At 58.0% G+C, this 20,640-nt stretch overlaps 2 protein-coding genes across 7 annotated transcripts; one reads left to right on the forward strand and one right to left on the reverse strand.

The window, feature by feature from the left end:
- Positions 1 to 26: 26 nt before the first annotated feature.
- Positions 27 to 13,184, reverse strand: LOC134560335 (tRNA (32-2'-O)-methyltransferase regulator THADA-like). 6 transcript variants are annotated; one of them, XM_063416220.1, is made up of 31 exons: positions 13,034 to 13,184; positions 12,400 to 12,577; positions 12,136 to 12,222; positions 11,867 to 11,894; positions 11,411 to 11,559; positions 11,106 to 11,228; positions 10,751 to 10,871; positions 10,354 to 10,505; positions 9,773 to 9,857; positions 9,334 to 9,470; positions 8,861 to 9,058; positions 7,808 to 8,504; positions 7,568 to 7,720; positions 7,366 to 7,475; positions 7,073 to 7,233; positions 6,665 to 6,831; positions 6,202 to 6,387; positions 5,593 to 5,744; positions 5,086 to 5,229; positions 4,709 to 4,813; positions 4,302 to 4,502; positions 3,906 to 4,056; positions 3,566 to 3,800; positions 3,194 to 3,433; positions 2,853 to 3,078; positions 2,527 to 2,733; positions 2,098 to 2,336; positions 1,712 to 1,894; positions 1,028 to 1,294; positions 730 to 947; positions 28 to 616 (listed from the first exon to the last, which is right to left on the reverse strand). In XM_063416220.1, exons 1-31 carry the CDS (start codon positions 13,135 to 13,137, stop codon positions 324 to 326), a joined length of 5,697 nt encoding a protein of 1,898 aa, XP_063272290.1. In that variant the 5' UTR covers positions 13,138 to 13,184; the 3' UTR covers positions 28 to 323. The 6 variants fall into 6 exon arrangements, with proteins under 6 accessions (XP_063272286.1, XP_063272290.1, XP_063272291.1 ...); XM_063416221.1 differs by having other exon boundaries at positions 730 to 935; positions 10,354 to 10,508; XM_063416217.1 differs by having other exon boundaries at positions 10,354 to 10,508.
- Positions 13,185 to 17,217: 4,033 nt separating this feature from the next.
- Positions 17,218 to 20,327, forward strand: GSC2 (goosecoid homeobox 2). The gene is made up of 3 exons (XM_063416230.1): positions 17,218 to 18,231; positions 19,415 to 19,662; positions 20,198 to 20,327. Exons 1-3 carry the CDS (start codon positions 17,922 to 17,924, stop codon positions 20,297 to 20,299), a joined length of 660 nt encoding a protein of 219 aa, XP_063272300.1. The 5' UTR covers positions 17,218 to 17,921; the 3' UTR covers positions 20,300 to 20,327.
- The last annotated feature ends 313 nt before the right edge of the window (positions 20,328 to 20,640 follow it).

Below are 20,640 nucleotides of genomic sequence, written 5' to 3' on the forward strand. Positions count from 1 at the left end.
GGATTCAACACTGGAAATGTTCTCAGCCTCTTTATTTGGGATAAAAGCCCAGGTTGGCCAAAGACCAAAGTGCTGGTTAAAAAACAGGTGGTGGGAGTTGAGCATGAAGGGGTGTGAGAGCTCTGGAGCACAGGTCCCCTCCTGCCAGCCAGAGCTGAGGGCAAGGAAGCCATGCTGCACTGGAGTCGTCAGCTGGAGAGTTGGAAACTGGAAACAAAATGAGTGTGTCCCACACTGTGAGTGGGGTTCCCCTGAGTTACGCCAGCAAACTTGCAGGTCAGAGAGCATCCAGGAAATGGAGGAAGAGGGCTGCAGGGTTTCTGTCACACTGCTGCATGCCTGGAGTTGTCAGTCCCTGGCAGTGGTCGCAGCTCTCCTGGTGCATTGTCCTGATTTGGCACAGGGGCCAGCCCATGCTGTACCAGCAGCCCCTGTACCAGCTCCAGCTCCTGCTCCATCTCCTGGGTGCCACAGCCCAGGCCTGGCACGGCGGTGGCACCTTCCCCCAGCACCTGCAGCACCTGTGCCACCAGCCGGGCCCTCACCAGCAGCACGGCCAGGGCTGTGTGGAGCCTGGCACAGCCCAGCGCCTTCATCCCCCAGTGGACAGCAGTCCCTGTGGGGAGAGAGGTAAAGGAGCTGTGAGTGTGGCGGGGTGTCCCTGGGCAGAGCTGGCCTGGGGAACAAGGACACTCTTTGTTTTTCCCAGGCACTCCATGCTTGCCATACCTTGGCTCCAGCAGTGCTTGCAGTACTGCAGGTCCCTCAGCAGACCGGGGCCTTTGGCTTCCAGCCACTGCAGAGCTGAGGCATGGAGTGGGCTGCCAGTGGGAGCCTTCTCCAGGAGCTGCACCAGGACAGGGAGCAGCTGCCGTGCCAAGACAGCTGGCTCTGCAAAAACGTTCGGTTCATCCTCCTTGTACAGGCTGGCAGGTCTGGGGGAAAAGCTGAGGTGTGAGTGAAGCCAAGGGCCGGCCTCGTGGTACCCAACACTCCCTCATGCCAGTCCACAGGCCCAGCAACTCACTTATTGGCCTCCAGCTCCTCCACAACACTCCTGAGATCTAAGGTGGGGATGTGTTGAAGCAGTGAGTTGAAGGTCTCAGGGTGCTCCCCAAACTCTCTCAGAAGGAGCTCCAGGAGGCTCTGGAGCCCCACATTGTCCTGCACAAAGATGCAGCCGTCTTGGAGCAGCTCCCCTGGGCTCTGCCGCAGGAGGCTGGCAAAACCTGAGGCCTCGTGCCGGACCTCCCGCTCCTCATCTTGCAGAAGGTGAATGGCCACGTTTATCAGCCTGAGGAAAGGGAAGAGAAGGGAAGGGAGGCATACTGCACACCCCAAAGCATCCCAGCCTGCCTGGAGGGGAGGGAAGGATGGGACCTCAGAAGAATACTTCTCTGAGGGACTTTTCTACTGGACTGTGAAAGACACAGCCACCACCCAAGAGCTTGGAGCTTGGGAGGGTAGGGGCTGTGCCAGAGATTGAGGGACTCAGCAATGCCATCTGCTGCTCATAAAGGACACACATTTTTTTTGTAGGCTGTGAGTTCTTGAATGCCAGTGATTTTTGAATGAGTGGGGTCCTCAATACCCTTGAGTTTTTGCAGAGGACACCTTTTGCAGAGTCCATTAACCCTCCCTGGGGCTGGGCCCGCAGGGAGCAGTGCTGCTGGGAAGCACAGCCATGCCCAGAGACGGCTCAGTGACCTACCGCAGAGCCACGGGGACGAGCGAGGGCCGGGCAGCGCGCAGGGCTGGCTGCACCACGGCGGCCCCTGCTGTCCGCAGGGAGTGGGCGGCCGCCAGCCGCAGCACCTCCGACCAAGGGCAGCGGCTGCACTCCTCCAGCGCCGCGCACCAGCGCTCCACCAGCGCGCCGTCCTCGTCCCCACACCTGCCAGAGGACAGAGGAGAGCGAATTCAAGCACAGCCTCCTGCTCCATTAGGGGACCAAAGGCCATCGGCTGCCCCGAGATCACAGGAGCCAGGTGCAATGCTGTGATTTTATGGGAGAGAAGTCATGGTTCTGTTTCTAGTAAGGACTAAGGAAGAATCTGGGAAGAGTTGGGCAGCCCCCTAGCAGCAGCAGGGACCTACTGGTGGGCGAGCAGCAGGCTGGCAGCACACAGTGCCTGGAAGAGGAGATCAGGCCCAGGACATTCAGCCTCCACCATGTGCAGCAGCAGCTCCAGGCATGATGCGGAGGAGCCCTGGAGCTTGCTGGAAGCTTCCTGGGACCATGACGAGGGATCTCTGTAAAGATGCAGCAAAGCCTCAAGGTACAATCTCAGGAACTCTTTGTCCCTTCCCTCTTGCAGCACCGACCGCAAGCTCTCCTAGTTGACAATGGGAAAGAATGTACATGGTTAGTGGTCCTAGCACTGCACGACCAGGCAAGTGCCTGCACCCATGCAACCTCAGCCTGGGGAGCACCAAATTTCCCAGCAATGGGATCTCAGGGGTCCCATCTGTGTGGTGCACTGGGGCCTCCCTGCTTTACTTGGTGGCTTTTGAGCCCCATCATACCAGCAATGTCAGCCCAAGGGCGTTCTCCATCTCCTTGCACGTTCCTCCCTCCCCAGCAATCACCCAGCTCAGGATGGCAAGCTGGATGTCAGGGTTGGGCTGCTGGAGGAGTGAGCAGACGGCAGCAATCCGCTCGCTGTCTGCCAGCCGGGCTGCCTCGCTGCACATGAAGTGGGCCATGGTTTGGTGGAGAACGGCTGAGCCCACCTGCAGAAAAAGACAGGATTGCCCTTCCAGTGCTCAGCCTGCAGCAATGGGTCCCCTGTCCCTGCCCAGGCTCACTGCCAGTCAGGCATGGCCGTGGTTCTCCTGGCAGGAAGCAGTACCTGTGGCTCGGCACAGCCTGGCTCTCCCCGCTGTGGGAGGCTGCCCAGCTTGGTGCTGATGGTGTCACAGATGTACTGGGCAAAGCCAGGGCTGAGGGATGTGGGCAGGAGGGCGAGCACCTGGAGGAAGGCGGCGCGGAGGAGGGGGCAGCGCTGGGCAGGGGTGAGCAGCCAGCCCCGCGCCTCCAGCTGCAGAGCCACGGGGTGCAGCGCCTCGGCCGACAGCCTGCGTGGAGACACAGCCTCACCACGGGGCACAGCGTGAGATGGGCGCCCTTCCGTGGCCAAAAGGTGCGTTTGGCACAGTGACCCAGCTGGGGAGACAGCATGGCAACACTCACCCCCCGGAGGCCGTGGCCGAGGCCAGCAGTGCCCGCAGCTGCAGCAGGCGCCCGTGGACGGTGTTGTGCGAGAGGATCTGTCCGGGTGCTGCGGGGAGCTGCCGGGCCAGCTGCAGGAGGAGCCTGCAGCGCTGGGGAGGGGGGACTACAGGCACCAGAGCCTTGGCAGCCATCGCTCGTACGGCGTAGATGGGGCTCTCTGCCAGCCCCAGCAGTGGCCCCAGGAAGGGAGCAGAAGGACTGTGGAGTAAAAAGGGCACCATGTGGTGATGCTCTGGCTGAGGTAAAATCTCACAAGAGCCAGGGCTAGCCTCAGCACCATGGGAGCCCTTCCCACTGCAGAAGCCCTTGGCTGAGGCACTGCCCCCATACCTGCCAGGACTGTCAGTGCCAGGCTGCAGCTGGGCCAAGAGGGTGAGGATGGCATGGAGTGCAGGGTGCAGGCGAGGCCCCCCTGATGTGGGTGCTGTGGCCACCTTGAGCTCCCCGAGCAGCACAGCACCCAGCTTTGGGTGCTGCCCGAGGAAGGCATGTAGGCTCAGCCCCTCTGATGGGCAGCCGTCCCTGTGGCTCCCTGGCTGTCCCAGCAGCCGGGATGTGAGGGCACCTGCAGGGACAGAGAAGGCAGGTCCCATCCAACACTGCCAAGGCCCTGCACTTCACCCCACAAAGGATCCGAACCCTGGGTGCTGTGGGATCTGCCAGTACTCACTGAAGAGCTGGATGGCCGCGTTCCTCATGGCCCAGCAGGGCGAGCCCAGGCCCCGCAGTGCCAGGGCCATCATGGGTGTGGCATGGCACAGCACTGCCCCGCCCAGCCCCGCCCCGCGGACCAGCGTCTGCAGCACGTGGAGGGCACACACCTGGGGAGAGCACAGGGGCTCACTGGCACCGTGGCAGGAGGGGGCTCATGCTACCATGGCAGGGGAAGATGGTGGGAAAAGACAGGGGAGCCATGAGGCATCAGCTCCCAGGCTGCTGGGAAGGACAGCACGACCAGGGCTGTGGGGTTTTGCTCACTCTGGGTTCTCGTGGTCTCACGCTGGGTACCTGGCACAGATCACTCTGTTGCCTAAGGGGCTCCAGCAGCCAGGAGCACCACACTCACCTGTGGGAGGTCGAGGGTCTGGTCCCAGTCCTGTGGCAGTGCTGTGGCAGCCAAGGCCAGCAGTGTCTGGATGCAGCGGGTCAGGAGCGGCCGTGCCTGCGCCGGGGTCTCCCCGCTGACGATGCAGAGGAAGAGCATGGGGAAGCCGGCAGCACGGCGTGTGATCGAGCTGCTCCGGGGCCCACTCAGTGCCTCCAAGCCCTGACAGAGAAACAAAATCCTCCTGAGACGTGCCTGGAAACCTGCCACTCGGAACCTGCAGCTGTCCTGCACCAGCTCACACCAGCCCTGCAGTAGCAGCATCTCAGCTGCCAGGAGGGTGCTTGCCCCAGGAGTGGGCACACTGAGGAATGACCCTGGTGCTCCCTGGGGTGCACGGGAAACAAGGGGCACGGTGAGCACTGTACCTGCTCCAGCACAGCCCGCGGGATGGCCTGCAGCTCTGGATCCGGGTGGTTCAGCAGCGCAGCACAGAATTTGGTGAAGCCCATGCTGCAGCCCTCCACTGCTCCCTGGGGCAGAGCAGTGTCAGGCCCAGCACCTCAAAGCCTGCACCCACCAGCCCCCCATGGCCCCAGAAAACTCTTTGGGAAGAGCAAGTGAAATGACTTGATGGTGTGGGGATGTGCTAGGCTCTGGCACTGGGATCCCAGCCAGGGGACTTCCAGCCATCCCTGTGTCCTGCCCCAGAGCAGACCCTGCCCCACTTGCCCTCCCTCCAGCCCAGTGTGCCAGGGTGGGGACAGGGCTGGAAGGATGGCTAAGGGCTCAGAGAGGCTCTTACCCAGTGCCGGCACCGCAGCAGGATTTCCTGGAACACCCTGGAGGCCATCTGCAGGGTGGGGAGCGGCAGGAGGGGCCCCAGTCCAGCAGGCAGTGCTGGGGATAGCAGCAGCTCGGCCAGGCCCCCCAGGAGCAGCCCGATCTCCTGGGAAGAAGAGGAGGATCAGCAAGACTGGCACGGAGGAGGAGAAGCTGGGATGGCTGGCAGCAGGGCTGCAAGGCAGGTAGCCTGGCTGCCACAGGAGGGGACTATCAGTGTCTGGGAAGAAACTGGGCTCTGTAAGGGCAAGCAGGGAGGGGGCTGCTTTTGGGGAGCCTGGTAGTTGCATCCTTCCTGGAAGGGGGTGAGGACATGTGTGACAGCACTGAGATGAGGACAGAAGTTCCCCTATATTCATCCCCAGAAAAGATGAATGACCCAAGAGGAGGTGAAGCAGCAGCTGGGGTAGGCTGGATGATGGGAGCCATGCTGGGCTGTCCCTCTCCCAGTGCCATGAGGAGTCCCCACCTTCACTGACACCCAGCAGCACGTCAAGATCAGGCTGTGCTCCTCTGACAGCAGGATTGAATCCCCTTCCTCTTCCTCTTGCCCCTGGCCCTTCCCCAGCATGATGAGGGAGCCAATGGCGTTCCCCATCTCTGCAAATGATGGGGCAGCAGCTGCAAAAGGAAAAGCCAGGTCTGAGCAGGGTGCTGCAGGGCAGTGGGAGGGGGATGCTGCTGGGGTTTGGGAGGAACTGCAGTCCCATCAGAATGCACACAAGTTGCAATGGCTCCTGCCCTGCCTCATGCCCCCTCAGGAATGCAGCTGCATTTTTCCCACGGCTCTTTCCAAGGCTTGTAAGGGCTCTGCCACCTCTCCTTTCCCAACTGTTTCCATCTGGCAGATGAAAGATCTGGAAGGCTTTGGCTTCTAGTGCTGCTGTTCTCCCATGGAGTTGAGAAAGGGACCCAAAGCTAGGCCCAGCCTCACCATGGTCCCCTGCTAGAAGCACTGAGCTCAAAGCAAGTGCATTCCCCTTGGACTGGAGGGCTGCTGGGAATGACTGTGATGGAGTTGCCAGTGGCTCCCAGGGATGGTTCCAAGGGCTGGTCCTGCCCCCATGGGGACACTCACCTTGCTCATCAGCACTGGGGCCTTGCTGGCTCTGCAGAGCACCCAGGAGAAGGGAGGTGATGTCTCTCACTGTGGTCACGAGGTGGGTGAGGACCTCCTGCCAGCTCTGCACCAACTCTGCTGCCTGCATGGATTCGGCCACCTCTGGCACCTGGAGCAGGCACCGGCGCAGGGCTGCGATGGCTCCTGCAGAACACCCACCTCTGCTCACTGTGGTGTCAGCACAGCCCTGCCTCTCCTGCCTGAGCCCACGGCTGACATGGTTCAGGGGCAGGGGAGTGAGCAGGGCCCTGGATGAGGGGTGTGCAAGGCAGGGGGAGTGCCAAACAGGGAAACCAAGGCAAGGATGTGGCACTAGGAATGAGTATGGCCTGAGTCCTGCCGTGATTCTGGCCTGCTCCAGTTCTCAGGCAGCTGCTGCAGGAGCTGCTCCCTGCCCTGCCCTGCCCAGCTGGGGCCGTACCATGCATTGGTGCAGTGGCTGCTGCCCGCAGCAGGTCCTGGCATGCCACCTTGTACTGGGCTTGCAGCATGTGGAGAAGGTGTTGGGCGAAGCACAACCCTCGGGTGGGCAGCGTCAGGGCTGCCTCAGCCTCCAGGGACAGGCTCTTCATGGTGCCACTGTCTGACCTAGGGCAGCAGGCAGATCCTCCTGTGAGTACCAGGGAATTTCCTGCCCATCTTGTCCCATGCAGCTCCTTCCTCCCTTGGTGCAGACTCCTGTACCTCAACCCTCCCCAGATTCCCACTGCAAGGCTGTTGTAAACCCTTTCAATGACCACAGACTGGTGAGGCACCAGTGCTGCCAGCACATTCTTGGAGGGTCCTGTGCCACCGCAAGGAGAGGGATGGGGACACAGGGAGCTCATACTTCTGCAAAATGGTCTTCATCAGCACAGCTCCAGCTTCAGCCTCCTGCACACGGGGGCTGCCCAGGGTGTCCTGGGCCAGCTGGAAGAGAGCCAGGGCAATGGGCTCAGGGAATGTGGCGGGGAAGTAGCGGACAAGCAGCTCCGAGGCCAAGTCTCTGATCTGCCAGGACAGAGAAGACATGGGTAAAAGTGGGACAGAGGAGAATGGGAAGAATGGTGGGCTTCCCAGCTGAGCCTGCCTGAGGCCAAGGCAGGCATCTTTATGACTTCCCCTTGGCTTTACAAGGCTCACCTCGTTAGTGCTGTCCTGTAGGCAGCTCAGCAGTGCAAACAAATTGGGCTGGGAGAAGAAGTCCCAGCAGCCGCTTTGCCTGGCGTAGCTCAGCAGTGTGGCCATGGTCCCTGTGATGGGAACACAGGGCGGTGGGATGGGATTGGCTGGGAGTATCCCCAAAGCTGTGGGTGATACTCCCAGGTAGCTTGCCTGTACTCACGTGGGGGCTGGCCCTTCTTCCTGTCAGGGCTCCAGGTGTCTGTGCAGGTCTCCAAAACAGCAGCCAGGAGGAGCAGAGCCGTCTTCTTCCTCTGGTAGTTGGAGCCTGGGCTGAGTGAGGCGACGCTGAGCTGCAGCAGCCATTCCACAAAGCCTGTGGGCAGAGAGCACAGCAGCGAGGGATGCCGAGCATGTGTGAATCTCTCAGGGCTGAGATGAAGGTGCTGGGTGGCCACCTCACCTACTGCCTGGGCGAGCAGCTCAGCTCCATTACCCGGCCCGGAGCGCCGCGGTGCCTTCCCCCGCAGCTGGGCCAGCGAGCTGTCCCGCAGCCGCACCAGCGCCTTCCGCACCGCTGCCTGCAGCAGCTGCCGGAACGAGGAGGAGTCGCAGTTGAGGTTGAGGGGCAGGAACTCCCGCAGCAGCTGCACCTCGGTGCCCGAGAGGGGCTGGTTGGTGTTGGGGCTGCAGCAGAGCAGCCCCAGCGCTGCCAGCCGAACGCCCTCCTCGCAGGTGCCCAGGCAGAGGGAGAGCCGCTCCAGCGCCTCATCCCCCAGCGGCAGCGCCCCTGCCACACTCTTCTGTGCCTTCAGCAGTGACACCCAAGCCCGGAGTGACATCGTGTCCTTGCCACCAAACTGGGCGGCCAGCGGTGCCTGGGTGGCTGGGAGCTGCCGCAGGGTCCAGGTGAGGAGGTGGTTGGCAGCGTTGCTCTGCAGGATGGGCAGGGGAGAGCAGAGGGCCTGGGAGAGCAGGGGGAGCCAGCGCAGTGCCCAGTGCTCTGCCAGGGCCACCTCTGTGCCCCGCTGCCCATCCCGCCACTCGCTGCACTGCTGCCGCACCAGGACCTTGTACACCTCGGCAGCGGCAGGACACAGGTGGTTGGTGGAGAGGCAGCTCAGGAGATGCTGCGGCAGGTCCGGGTAGGCATCCAGCACCTGGGAGAAAGGCAGGTGACCCTCATCTCCTTGTTGGGCTGAAAGCTGCATTTTGGGGAAAGACAGATGGGTACAGGCCACACTGCAGTCACCCCTGGCACTGAGCATCTCTGGAACCTCAAAGCTCCTTTTGGTGGGCACTGACAGGCAAAGCTTCCCTTCCCACTGGCACTCCTCAGGGATGCACTGCTGTAGCTCACCACCCCAGGGATGCTAAGATAGCCCCTCTGGGTGGGAAGGCTCCCTGCCCACACAGCTGAGCTGCGTAGAAGGTGACAGGAAGTGGACAGAGGCTGTGCCACCTCAGCAGCAGAGCCTGCTGACACCAAGACTCCCCATACCCCTGCCTTTCCTACCTGCTGGCTGCCCATGTAGGGGACGATGGCACACAGGGGCACATATCTTGCTTTGATCTGCCATGGCATAGAGACCACCCTCTGCAGCATCTGTTTGTAGAGGGATCTCTCCTGGTCCTGGAAGTGCTGGCACTCCAGGTGGTAGATCTCCAGGAGCAATCGGAAGGAGCTGTGGATGAACTCAGACACACCTTCCACCTGTGGAAGGACAGAAAACAGGGGGCTAGGGTGGGCTCCCTCTCATGTCCTGATGTCCTGTGGCAGGTGAAGCACTTTAGAGCCTGTGTGACAAATGCCATGACCTCAGCAGTGTGACTGTCCCTGCCCTGGCAGCTGCAGGCAGGGGAGTGTATTTTGCTGATGGAGCTGAAGCAGGCAGGGACGTGTTATGGGCTCAGGACAGCAGCTGAGCCAGGTGAAGGCAGGGCTGTTCCCGGCTGCCACATTACGGCCCTTTGGCACCGTGTCCTTACCGGGGTCTCTGCGTTGTTCCACAGCAGCTGGGTGACCTCCTGCAGGAGCTCAGTGTCCTGGGCCAGGATGCGGGTCCCCGTCAGGTGCCAGAGAGCAGCCAGGCTCTCCCGCAGGCGCTGCAGCCACAGCGCACAGGCTGCCAAAACAGAGAGCTCTGCTGCAGCCCTTGCCCAGACTCACCTGCACCAGAGCCAGCACAGGCTGTGGGCTTAAGGACCCTCTGTGCAGGGGCAGCAGCTTCCCCATTAGGCACACAAGACCCCAGGAGGGTAAGTGACCATTGGGCTGGAACAGAAATTAATACCAGTTTCCAAACCAGCTACCAAAACCCAGAAAAGCATCTTCCCTGGGAGAAGCTGAAGCACACAGGAACTCTGTGCATCATGAGCACATGAACCTTTCAAAGCCCCCCACCATGGCAGGGTCACCATCTCCTACCTTGGAAGCAGTAGTAGTGGCAGTCCTTCTGCTCCCTGGTCAGGGCACACACAGCAGGAAAGACCATGTCCAGCAGCAGGCAGGCCTGCAGAGGCACAGCAGTTCAGGGAGCAGGCAGGCACAGGATTTCCAGGGAGAAAACCCTGCTGTAAGACAGGCAAGGAGAGTGCTGCCTGGTTCTCCTGCTCTTACAGAGCTCAGCTCTGCTCCCTGCCTGGAAGTCCTCAGCTTGTGAGCACTTGGGAGAGGCTGGAAGTAGGCAGAGCTGAGGCTGTGCTCTGTAGGCACAGCCCCAAGTTAATGCAATTGGAGCACTGGGTGAACACTGCTTTGCTTGTGTAGGGGCTTTTGGTACCACTTTGTTTCCCAGTCCCCTAGAAAAGAGAAATCCCTGCTTGGATGTCTTTAGAAAATGCAGGCTCCTTGGCTAACTGGCTGTGCTCAGCAGGATGCACAGAGCTGTTGCTGTGGAGGGGTGCAACCTGGCTTCATCCCCCAAGGATCTGCAGGCACCACAGGCAGCTGCCAGCCCTCTCCAAGGGCTCCCTCAAGCCCTTTCTGCTAGGTTTGAGCTCTCCTACCTTGTTGGGGAAGCCCTCCAGCTGGCAGCTGAGGATCTCTGTCTTGCAGCACGTCAGCAAACCTCTGGTGAGCACCAGCTTCTCCAGCCCGTCTGGTTCCAGGACAGGGGGCACTTCCACCACCAGCTCCCCAAACTTCAGCTCCTCAGTGCCTGCTGGAAAAGGGCTGCACTGGATGGAAGGAAGGTGCCAAAACCAAATGCTGCTCTGACAGCAACTGCCATGGCTCATTCCAGAATGTCCACGGGAGGTAGCTGGAGACAGCTGGAGCTCCCAGACCCCGAGAGACAGGCACAGCAGCAGAGCCCAGCTTGGCACCAGCCTCTGTCCCCTCATACCCAAACATGCCTGTCACCCTTTGCCAGAGGCTGTCCCCAGCTCAGGATGGAGCACGCACCTCTGCTGGAGAGCTGGAACAGGGTCAGCACAGCACTGGCCCCATACTGGGGCTGGGGGGCCGTGTTCACCAGCATGCTCAGGGCTGTGCCTGCCAGCAGCCTTGTGTCCTTGTTCAGGGCCTGGACTCACAGGGAGGCAAAGGCACAACTCAAAACTCCATTTAAACCCCAACTGCATTTAACTGCCCCTGCAAGCAGCTACATGGAGTACATGGGGATCTGTCAGCCATGCCAGACACTGGGCTGTCTCTGCAGGCTTGCCTTGGGGAGGGGAAAGGGGAAAGCACCCAGGAAGGACAGCACTGCTCTGCTCCTTGGGACAGGCAGCTCCATCCCTCCCAGGGCTGTACGCACCTTCCCCCAGGCCACCTCCAGCAGCAGTCCCAAGAGGCTCTGCAGGGTCTCACTCTTTCCTGATGTGCTCCACAGCAGGGGGGCCACGTCCTTTGGCAGCGTCTGGAAGACCTGGAGGCAGGCCTGGAGGAGCAGGAGGTGCCACAGGGATGATCAGTATTCCTTACCTCTGAAAAAGCAGCAGTGCCCCAGGAACAGCCATTCAAGGCAGCTCGAAGTGTTACATCCCTCTGGACATCACTGCCAGTGCCCGGCCAGTCCTCACAGGCACTGTTCCTTCCCCTGCTCCCCAGTGTGGCCCTCACCTTGACGACCAGGTAGCCCCACGTGCTGCCAGGTGCAGGCTGGCCCTGCAGCACCCAGCACAGGGTGCTGGCCAGGCGCTGCAGCAGCAGGGCCAGGTTCTGCCGCCAGTGCTGCCGGCCCAGGCTGCTCTCCTCCAGGAACATGGACACTGCAGGCAAGGACAGCATCAGCCCCCTGCCCTCTGCAGCCAGCCCTGCTCCCAGCTCAGCCAAGGGCTGCGCTGTGGTAAGTGAGGTAAGAATGGGATGCAGGGGATGCTTTGGCTTGTCTGGTTTCCAGCTGTGGGTGGGCAGAGCTGGATGCTGCCAGGACCTCTGCAGAGATCACATGGATCTGGCTGATCCCCACTCCCCTCCCATGAGCACAGAGGACCCAGTTTGGGTTGGCAGGAAGTGTTCTGTGCACTGATGGTGTGAGCTGGGAGAAAACTCAGAAGGTAAGGAATAGAGGCTGACCTGACTGAAGGTCCCCAGGAGACAGCACCTGCAGAGACAGAAAAATAGTTTGTCCTGTGTGACAACATGTTGGGGCTCAGTTCCCAAGGATGAGCAAAGGGTTGGTGTGATAGGCAGCCACATGTTGCCAACTGCAAGTAAGGGCAAATCCCCAGAATGGTGGAAAATGAAGCGAGCAGCCCAAACCAGGAGGTCCCTGTGACACATGGTCTCCATCCAGCCAAGTCCCCATGAAAGCCAGTGCCACTGCACAGCTGGGGTTCTCTCACCTCTCCCTGCAGTGTCAGGCCAGCCAGCAGCGTGTCCACCTCCTGGGCCAACAGGGCTTCCTTCCCCACTGCCAGCTGGGTCACCATCTGCCAAAAGACACCCCAAGTCAGCTGCTCTGTCCAGACCCCTGGGAGGCATCAGCTGCCAAGTGCTGCTGGGGGAGCCTGCAGCACCTCCGAGCCCCTTTGCTGGTAAGGATGCCAGAAAGCTCCAGAGCTGTGCCAGGGGTGGGCAAAGCCAGCCCAGCGAACTGCCTTACAGACCTGTTCCAGTTTCTGGAAGGAGCTGGAGCTGCTGGTTGCCTCCATCTGGAAAGCCAGGACACAGCGGAGCAGGGGTCGTGCCTCTGCCTCTCCCAGCGCCTGCAGACCCTCGCTCAGCGCCCGTGTCAGCTGCAGAGCCTCCTCCAGGTGCTTCTCTTTGCATCTCTTGGCAGTACTCCTGAACAGGACAAGGATAGGGGTGAGGATACCCTGGCTTGGTGAAGTTTGTAGTGGGGGAAGACCCCGCCTCAGTGGGATCAGTGGGGACTGGGGTGCCCCAGCGTGCGATTCTCCTCCCTCCCAGCTGCACTCAGCACTGCACTGGAGCGAGGGCCGAGGGACGGCGGGGGCAGCTACACGAAATCCTCAAAGCTCAGCGCATGCAAGCCCTTGGTGGGGCAGAAGGGCTCGAAAAACCTAAAAACTGCAACCCTGATGCTACTGAGCAGGCTGGAGGGGAATGTGAGCGTGGCTCGAACCCCTCGCTGGGTGTCGATCTTCTCACGCCCGCTCCCTTCTTCCCTCCCGACCCGCGCCCGGGCACGCACGGGAGCTCCACACCGGGGCTTCCCCCATGCACCCGCCACCGGCGGACACCGGGAGCTCCCTCCCTCCCTGGGGCCCGCCCTCTTACCCCGCGAAGTGCCGCAGGCAGCGCAGGCAGGACAGCACCGTGGGGGCGAGGCCCCGTGTGCCGTAGAAGGCGGCGCAGGCCCGCGCCTCCCGCTCGGCGCCCATGGCGGCAGCACCACAGAGCCGGGCCCACACACACAGCGCCAGCGCCCCCTGGCGGCAGCACCACAGAGCCGGGCCCACACACACAGCGCCAGCGCCCCCTGGCGGCAGCACCACAGAGCCGGGCCTGCACCGCCCGCAGCGGCACCGCCCGGGAGCGCTGGGCGGGACCGCGATCCTTCCTCCAGCCCTGCCGGGGACCGCGATCCTTCCTCCAGCCCGGCCGGGACCGCGATCCTTCCTCCAGCCCTGCCGGGGACCGCGATCCTTCCTCCAGCCCGGCCGGGACCGCGATCCTTCCTCCAGCCCTGCCGGGGACCGCGATCCTTCCTCCAGCCCGGCCGGGACCGCGATCCTTCCTCCAGCCCGGGCGGGACCGCGATCCTTCCTCCATCCCGGCCGGGGACCCGCCAGCCTTCATCCCGGCCGGGGACTCGCCAGCCTTCATCCCGGCCGGGGACTCGCCATCCTTCCTTCACCCCGGCCAGGGCAGGGACCCGCCATCCTTCTTCCATCCCGGCCGGGGACCGCCATCCTTCCTTCACCCCAGCCAGGGACCCGCGCCGGCTGCAAGGCAGGGGTTAAAAAGCATCGTCATCCCAAGCTGTTTCTGTAGTCGGGAAAAAGAGCGATAACCCAGAACTTCGGAAAACCGTGTGCTGCCTGCGGAGCAGATTTGGACAGAGGGACAGAGGGATTTGGACAGAGGGATTTGGACAGCATGAAGTGGTGTAAGAGCTCTGAAATGCCAACTGGAATGCTTCAGGGTGAAGAAGTTGTCTGGTTCCACCGTGGTTCATTGTGGAAAAGGAATCTTGGTACCCCACAGTCCTCCTGCTACACCATGCTCACCATCCCTGACAGCCAGCACCACTATTGGTAGCATCCCTACTAGTAATGTCACTAATAACACTACTACCCAGTGGAGAAATTCCACTTCTTCCTAAGGAATGAAATGGCCTTTGGGGAGAGAGACTGATTTATTGTAATTATCACCAAACCAAAATGAGTTTATTAGAGTTCCTAATGTTAGCTGGTACAGGGTTGAACAATTTTAAGAGGCACAACTTTAAGATCATCTTTAAAGGTCCCTTTCAATCTGAACCATCCAATGATTTTACCATTTCTGTTTTTTTTATTAGACAGTCTGACTGGCACATCCCACTGAATTTCAGTTACACAGAAAATGCTTCTTGTTTTTGATCTTGAAGGATTGTTTTACCCTGGGTTTTTTCTCACAGTGGCTCTGGAGAGAGTGATGGGCATCTGTGCTTGGATGAGTCATGGCATGGGCAGCCCAGTAAAATACATCTGGCATGCACCAGTGGCTGCACTGGGTGGCCAGGAGGACACTTGAGGTATGGATCCTGGGCTGAACACTTCCCTTGGGGATGGAAAGCCTCCAGACTGTAGTTTTGGCAACATTTGTCAGCAGCTTCCATCTCTATTCTGCTTTAGTAATCAGCCTGGAAGCCCAAATCCAGCCAGGGCTCCAGGTTTGCCTTGGCTGCTGTCAGTATCAGTGAGTGAAAGAGCCCAGGATTTGTCCCAGGTAAGGCAGAGGAGTGCAGGAGGATGGAGGATCCCTCAGATCTGATCCTCCATTTCCTCAGCATCACAGCCACCCCACACAGGTGACAGGGAGTGGGGAGCAGCACTGCCAGAGGAGAGAGAGCTCCCACAGGTGCCAGCACACAGGCAGGGGCAAGGCAGAGGAGAGTGCTGCCATGCTGTAGGGTTTCCAGTGTTCCTGCTCCCATCACCTTGTGCTGCCTGCAAAAGGAGGGGCAGAGAAGGGAAAGGGGGATTTTTTTCTTGTTTCACCATAGGAGGGATTTTCAAACCCTATAAATTCACTTTTGACAAGTGGACAGCTAAAGCAGATTAACCTTTTTGCTAATCCTCTATAATGGCTTTGGAATCTCCTTAACCAATAAGAAAATGATAAGAGCCTGTTTCTTTTCTTTTTATCTATATCTATATTGTCCTCTCTTGTCTGCATGTTTTTTCTTTCTTGTTTTATTTTCCTTTCCTTTTCTAGTATGAAATAGCCCAGATCCTATCTCCCAAAGGCTCAGTAAACAGAACATCAGAAATCCCTTTCCTTTATTCCTCTCTGGTAACAGGGTGCAGAGAAGTGTCTGCCAATTGGGATTTGATTACCAGCAGCTATCAAAAGTCTCTTTGTACAATCTGGGTCCTAAATCCCATAATTCTTTGATAAAAGAAGTATTACCAGTCCATTTTCTGTAGTGAAAGGTACGGGAGGAATGAAAGAAAGCAATCAGCAGAGATCCTAATAGGCTAAATGCATGTGTGGTGGGAAGGCAGGGCTGGGACAGGATGCCCAGGGAAAGGCATCCTTTGTTAAGGATGGGGAAGGAGAATTAATCTGCTTCAGGCATATGGACAGAACTGGTCAGATCCTGCACCTGCCCATGGCACATCCCAGCTAACCAGATCTATGGTCCCTCTGCACCAGCACAGTGTGGGGAGCAGAACCTGGCCCCACATCCACCTCTTGTGTCAGCATGTGGGTACCTGCATAAAAGCTGGGAGCAGGTTTTAGTCATCTCTGGAATTAGGGCATCCCCAGTGCCTCTCTGGAGCACTGACACCGTGACAGGGCAGCAGTGAACATGTCCAGACTGAGCAGCTACAAAGGTGTCTTTGTCTCAAAAGGTAGAGACTCACAGAGCTCAGTTATAATCCATGTTATACCACTGAAACAGCTGAAGGAGAGGCAAATAAAGAGACAGAAGAAAAAATAACAGTTTGGTTTTAAGAGAGTCACAAGTAGAATGGCTATGGGCTGTAGGTCCCAGCACTGAGGGACCCAGAGATGAGGAAAGGCAAACAGTGAGCAGGGAGAGGAGAGAAGAAAGGAGTGAGAGAGGCTCTCCTGGGGACTGGCTGTAGGTTTTGCAGGGTGCTGGAGGCATTGCTGGGCTGTTGTGTGAGGATCTTTGGTGTGCAGTTGTTTCACAGCACCCACCTGTGTGTCTCCTTGGTGTACCATGAGTGGGACTGGTATCTTCACACCCCTGCAAGGAACCACCAGGTGTGAGAGTGTTCCCCAGTGAGCTCCTGAGGCCTTGCTACTCACCTGGGCTTAAACTGCACTGAGAGCAAGAGAACTTGGGTTTAAACTTTGCTGAGCAACATGATCTCAACCACAGCTTCTCTGCTTTATTCCCAGCTACTCATGTCAGTTAAAATCCCAGGATCCAAGACGTTCTCTCTCCTCCTGTGGATTGCAGCTGCCAGGCCTTGCTGTCTGCCTTTGAAAGAGGCAGAGCCAGTCTTCGTTTCCTGTCCCAAGTCTTGGCCATGGCCTCTCCCCAGTTTCTCTGGCTGGGCAGGAGTTGGGAATTGAACTGGCTTTGGGAAAGCCTGGCCTGTGGCACCGAGTCCACACTCCTGCCTGGATGGCTGCGGGACCTCACTGAGAGCACACAGAGGCAGCAGCAGCAACAATCCTTCCCTTCCCTTCCCTTCCCTTCCCTTCCCTTCCCTTCCCTTCCCTTCCCTTCCCTTCCCTTCCCTTCCCTTCCCTTCCCTTCCCTTCCCTTCCCTTCCCTTCCCTTCCCTTCCCTTCCCTTCCCTTCCCTTCCCTTCCCTTCCCTTCCCTTCCCTTCCCTTCCCTTCCCTTCCCTTCCCTTCCCTTCCCTTCCCTTCCCTTCCCTTCCCTTCCCTTCCCTTCCCTTCCCTTCCCTTCCCTTCCCTTCCCTTCCCTTCCCTTCCCTTCCCTTCCCTTCCCTTCCCTTCCCTTCCCTTCCCTTCCCTTCCCTTCCCTTCCCTTCCCTTCCCTTCCCTTCCCTTCCCTTCCCTTCCCTTCCCTTCCCTTCCCCTCCCCACACAGAGCACGGCTCAGCTGCATGCGAGGTGGTTACATGCCACTGAGCTGTGGTGCAGAGCTGCTGCAAGCAGCCAGTAATCTAATTTATAAAGGGCTTTGAATCCTTACAAAGAGTATGTTGGATACATGCAAAGCATCTGCGTTATTACAGTGATTAGGGCAGCAGAGATGGGGGAAAGGGGAAGGAGGGAAAATACAATTTCTCTGCTTTCAGCAGAAAACAAATCAACTTTCACAGAGAATTCTGGCAAAGCCAAAGGCTGTGCTGTCATTAAAAATGATTTTTTATTAAGCTGAACTCTCTCTTCTCTCATATTGTATGATATGACAGCTCTCTTTTGATGGGAAAGCTTTCATTTGGCCAGAGAAAGGGATAATTTGCTTCTTTTAAGGAGTTAATCCTCTGGTCCATTTCTGGGCTGGGAACAGCTATCCTCCCCCTTCCTTGGATAGGAGGCTGCAGCACAATGGAGATCATAACCACCTCAAATCTACACCCGAGATGGAGAAATCAGATTTCCTTCTCCAGTCATTTTTGTGGGATTAGCTAAATCTTAGATCCACACTAACCCTTCACAAAGCTGCCAAGATTAGTTAGAATTTATTTTATTTGCAGGGGGGGTTTACGGTTTTCTTTCCAAAGGGATTATATCTCTCTCTATATATATATTTAGAGTGGCTTCAGTCATAACACAGCTAGGTCAGAGGGAGGAAAAGAGAGTGTGGGTATAAAATAAAAACTCAGCTGCAAGAATGACAGTTACTTGAAACGCCAAGACAAAGCAGTGGTTCTGAATGGCTTTGCCAGTCCATTTTAAAAGCCACATAAGCTGTCCTGTCCCTAGCAAAACTCCACTAGGGAGGGAGAGCAAAGGCCCTCAGTTGGGCTGCCTGTTTCCCCAGCTGCTGCTGCTGCTGCTGGCACAGGATGTCTTCAGAGGCAGTGCCAGGTGCTGAGGCCAGCAGGAGAGGCCTGAAGAAGCCACGTCCATTCAGCATCGAGGACATCCTCTCCAGCCCTGTGGAGAAGAGCCCCCAGGTCTTGGTGCCACTGTGCCTACGGAACATCTGGGACTGCACACCCAAGAGGCTGTGTGAGCTGGAGACCATCCCAGCCAGCTCCCTGCAGGAGGAGGAGGAGGAGGAAGAGGAGGAAGAGCTGGAAGGGGCAGGCTGCAGCTGCTGCTGCTGCTCTCACGTGAGCGCCCGTTCCCTGCAGGACCTGCCGGGTTGGCTGGGTGAGTGTTGGGCTGGGTGAGTGTTTGGGTTTGATTTGAGTGTGGGGCTTGCAGAGGGGCTGGTGCCAGTGCTGTGGGCAGGGGAAAACCTGGGTGTTAAGTGACAATATGGCATCTGGCCACGGTGGTCTTGGGCCCCAGGCTCAGAAAACTGAGCTCTGTTCTCATCAGGACTCCTAACAGTGGGCACTTCCACCTGCAATGCTGCCAGGGTTTGAAAAGCAGAGGGTGCTAACTGTTAGTGGATATTACTCATTAAGGTGAAACTCCTGAGAGAATGAGACTTTTGAGAACTCTTGAGAACTTCTAGGAGTGCAAGCTCTCAGTGGAGTGTGGGGCCCCATGGCCACGCTGCCCATGTGCAGAGCTGTGCCTGTGCTTCCTGACAACACCAGCCCTGGGGAACCTCACTTAGCCTTTAAGGAAAAGAGTCTTGGCTATGTCTAGCAAAATTACTGTGGAAATAAAAAGTAACAAACCCTTAAAAATGCAGTTCAAGAGCATCCCGAAAGTTCAGAATTCCCTTGTGTCAGGGCTGAAACACAGATCTCTGCTGGGCTGTGAGTTTGCAGTTATTTTCTGGAGCTGGCCATAGTGCAACTGGTAAGTGAATGAAGAAAACCCAGCCAGTGCTCACCACCTGCATCCTTCTCCCAGAGCCATGCCCTAAACTCTTCTCCCACTTGCATAGTGACCACTGAGCTTGCCACCTGTCGCTGTAGGATGTGAGCAAAAGACAAAAGACTCCAAATATTTCAGAAGGCAAAAGGCATAAAAAACCTTCAATTGTCTAATTTTATAAGGTGTTCTGATACGAACTTAACACGCTTGGTGAACAGGACTGACACCTCCCCAGTCCCATTGGTCAAACTAGAGAAACAGCCAAAATGTTCTTCTCTGAGAACCAGAAAGATTGTTTTGGGAAAGGATAGCTGTTTTGCCAAGGCTGTTTTGGGAAGAAGCTTTCCTAAGAAACTTTTCCCTTGAGAAAGGAGTTAGCAGCTACCAGCAGGCTAAAATCTCTAAGGCCCAAGAATATCAGGCCCACAGCCACCCACTCCAGGTGACTGGCTGCCTCCTTCTGAAGCAGCAGCAGGGATGAACTCGTGCCTGAGCTGCCTTGAGCACGGCGAGTGCTTCAGCCCCACACCTGTAACGCTGCTGCTGTCCCTGTCCCTTGCAGACGCCCGGTTCCCCTGGCCCCTGCGGCTCTTCCACCCCGCAGGCAGGGTCTGTAGGGGCTCCCAGGAGACGCCGGGCCAGCTGCAGAGCCTGCAGCAGATGCAGCGCCGCACGCGCCGGCACCGCACCATCTTCACCGAGGAGCAGCTGCAGGCCCTGGAGACGCTGTTCCACCAGAACCAGTACCCGGACGTGGTCACCCGCGAGCACCTGGCCAACCGCATCCACCTGAAGGAGGAGAGGGTGGAGGTGAGATCCTGCCAGTGCTGGGGGGCTGCTGGCTGCAGCCCCCCAGGGACACAGACTGGGGCATTGTGCTTTGTTTGGGGGAGCTGCAGACCCACGGCCTCCTTTCAAAATCCATCCTTGTGCGTTTGAAAAAAGAGAGTTTAAGTTTGGTGAACAGTGGAAGAATATAAACCATTTCAGCTGGGCTAATTTGTACTGGTATCCAGACCCCCAGACTCACATGATCCCTTTCTCCCAAAATCACCTGTCACCCAGACATGCCCAGCTCTGCTGCTCATCCCCTGCACCCAAGTGTGTATTCCTTACCAAAGTGATCTGTGTGACTTCTGAATTTATCTTGGGGGGGATCCCAACTCCATGGCGCCCCTCATATGTATCTGAGCAAGACTGCAGCTGAGGGACTGATCACATTTTGCATCAAGCTTTTATATTTCAGTATCGTACCCATGCAGTGCAGCCCAGGAGGGCCACTGCCTGTCCCCCTCCCAGTAACATGTAGCATGCAAAAGCCCTTTTCTTGTTTTGTACTTTCCAGGTTTGGTTTAAAAATCGTCGGGCGAAGTGGCGGCATCAGAAGAGGGTGACAGCCTCAGCACTGCTCCTGCAGCCCAAGCAGCCCCCCAAGGAGAGCTGTTAGTGCTCACAGGCTGCAGAGAACACCGAGAGCACCCTCTGCCCGTAGCTGACAGGCTCAGGGGAGTAACCCGAGGGGGCTAAGGCAGCGAAAGGGAATCTCTGTGATTCACACAGGGAGGACAGGTAAAAGCAGACACGGCACTTTCACACGCCCCTTCCAAACTTAGTTCAGGTGGCGAGTGACTCGGCAGACAGGCTGTGCAGGGGGCAGAGCTGTACCGGTGATAAATGTGTGTGCTTAAGGGAAGGGAAGACTCCCCTTCTCGTCTTTGCTCTGTGCACGTAGTATTTGTGCTCGTTTTATTGATGTAGATTTGCAAAATATCCTGCAAATGAACTGTT

This window comes from Prinia subflava, chromosome 19 (genome assembly GCF_021018805.1).
Source record: "Prinia subflava isolate CZ2003 ecotype Zambia chromosome 19, Cam_Psub_1.2, whole genome shotgun sequence".
NCBI classification, from domain to species: Eukaryota; Metazoa; Chordata; class Aves; order Passeriformes; family Cisticolidae; genus Prinia; species Prinia subflava.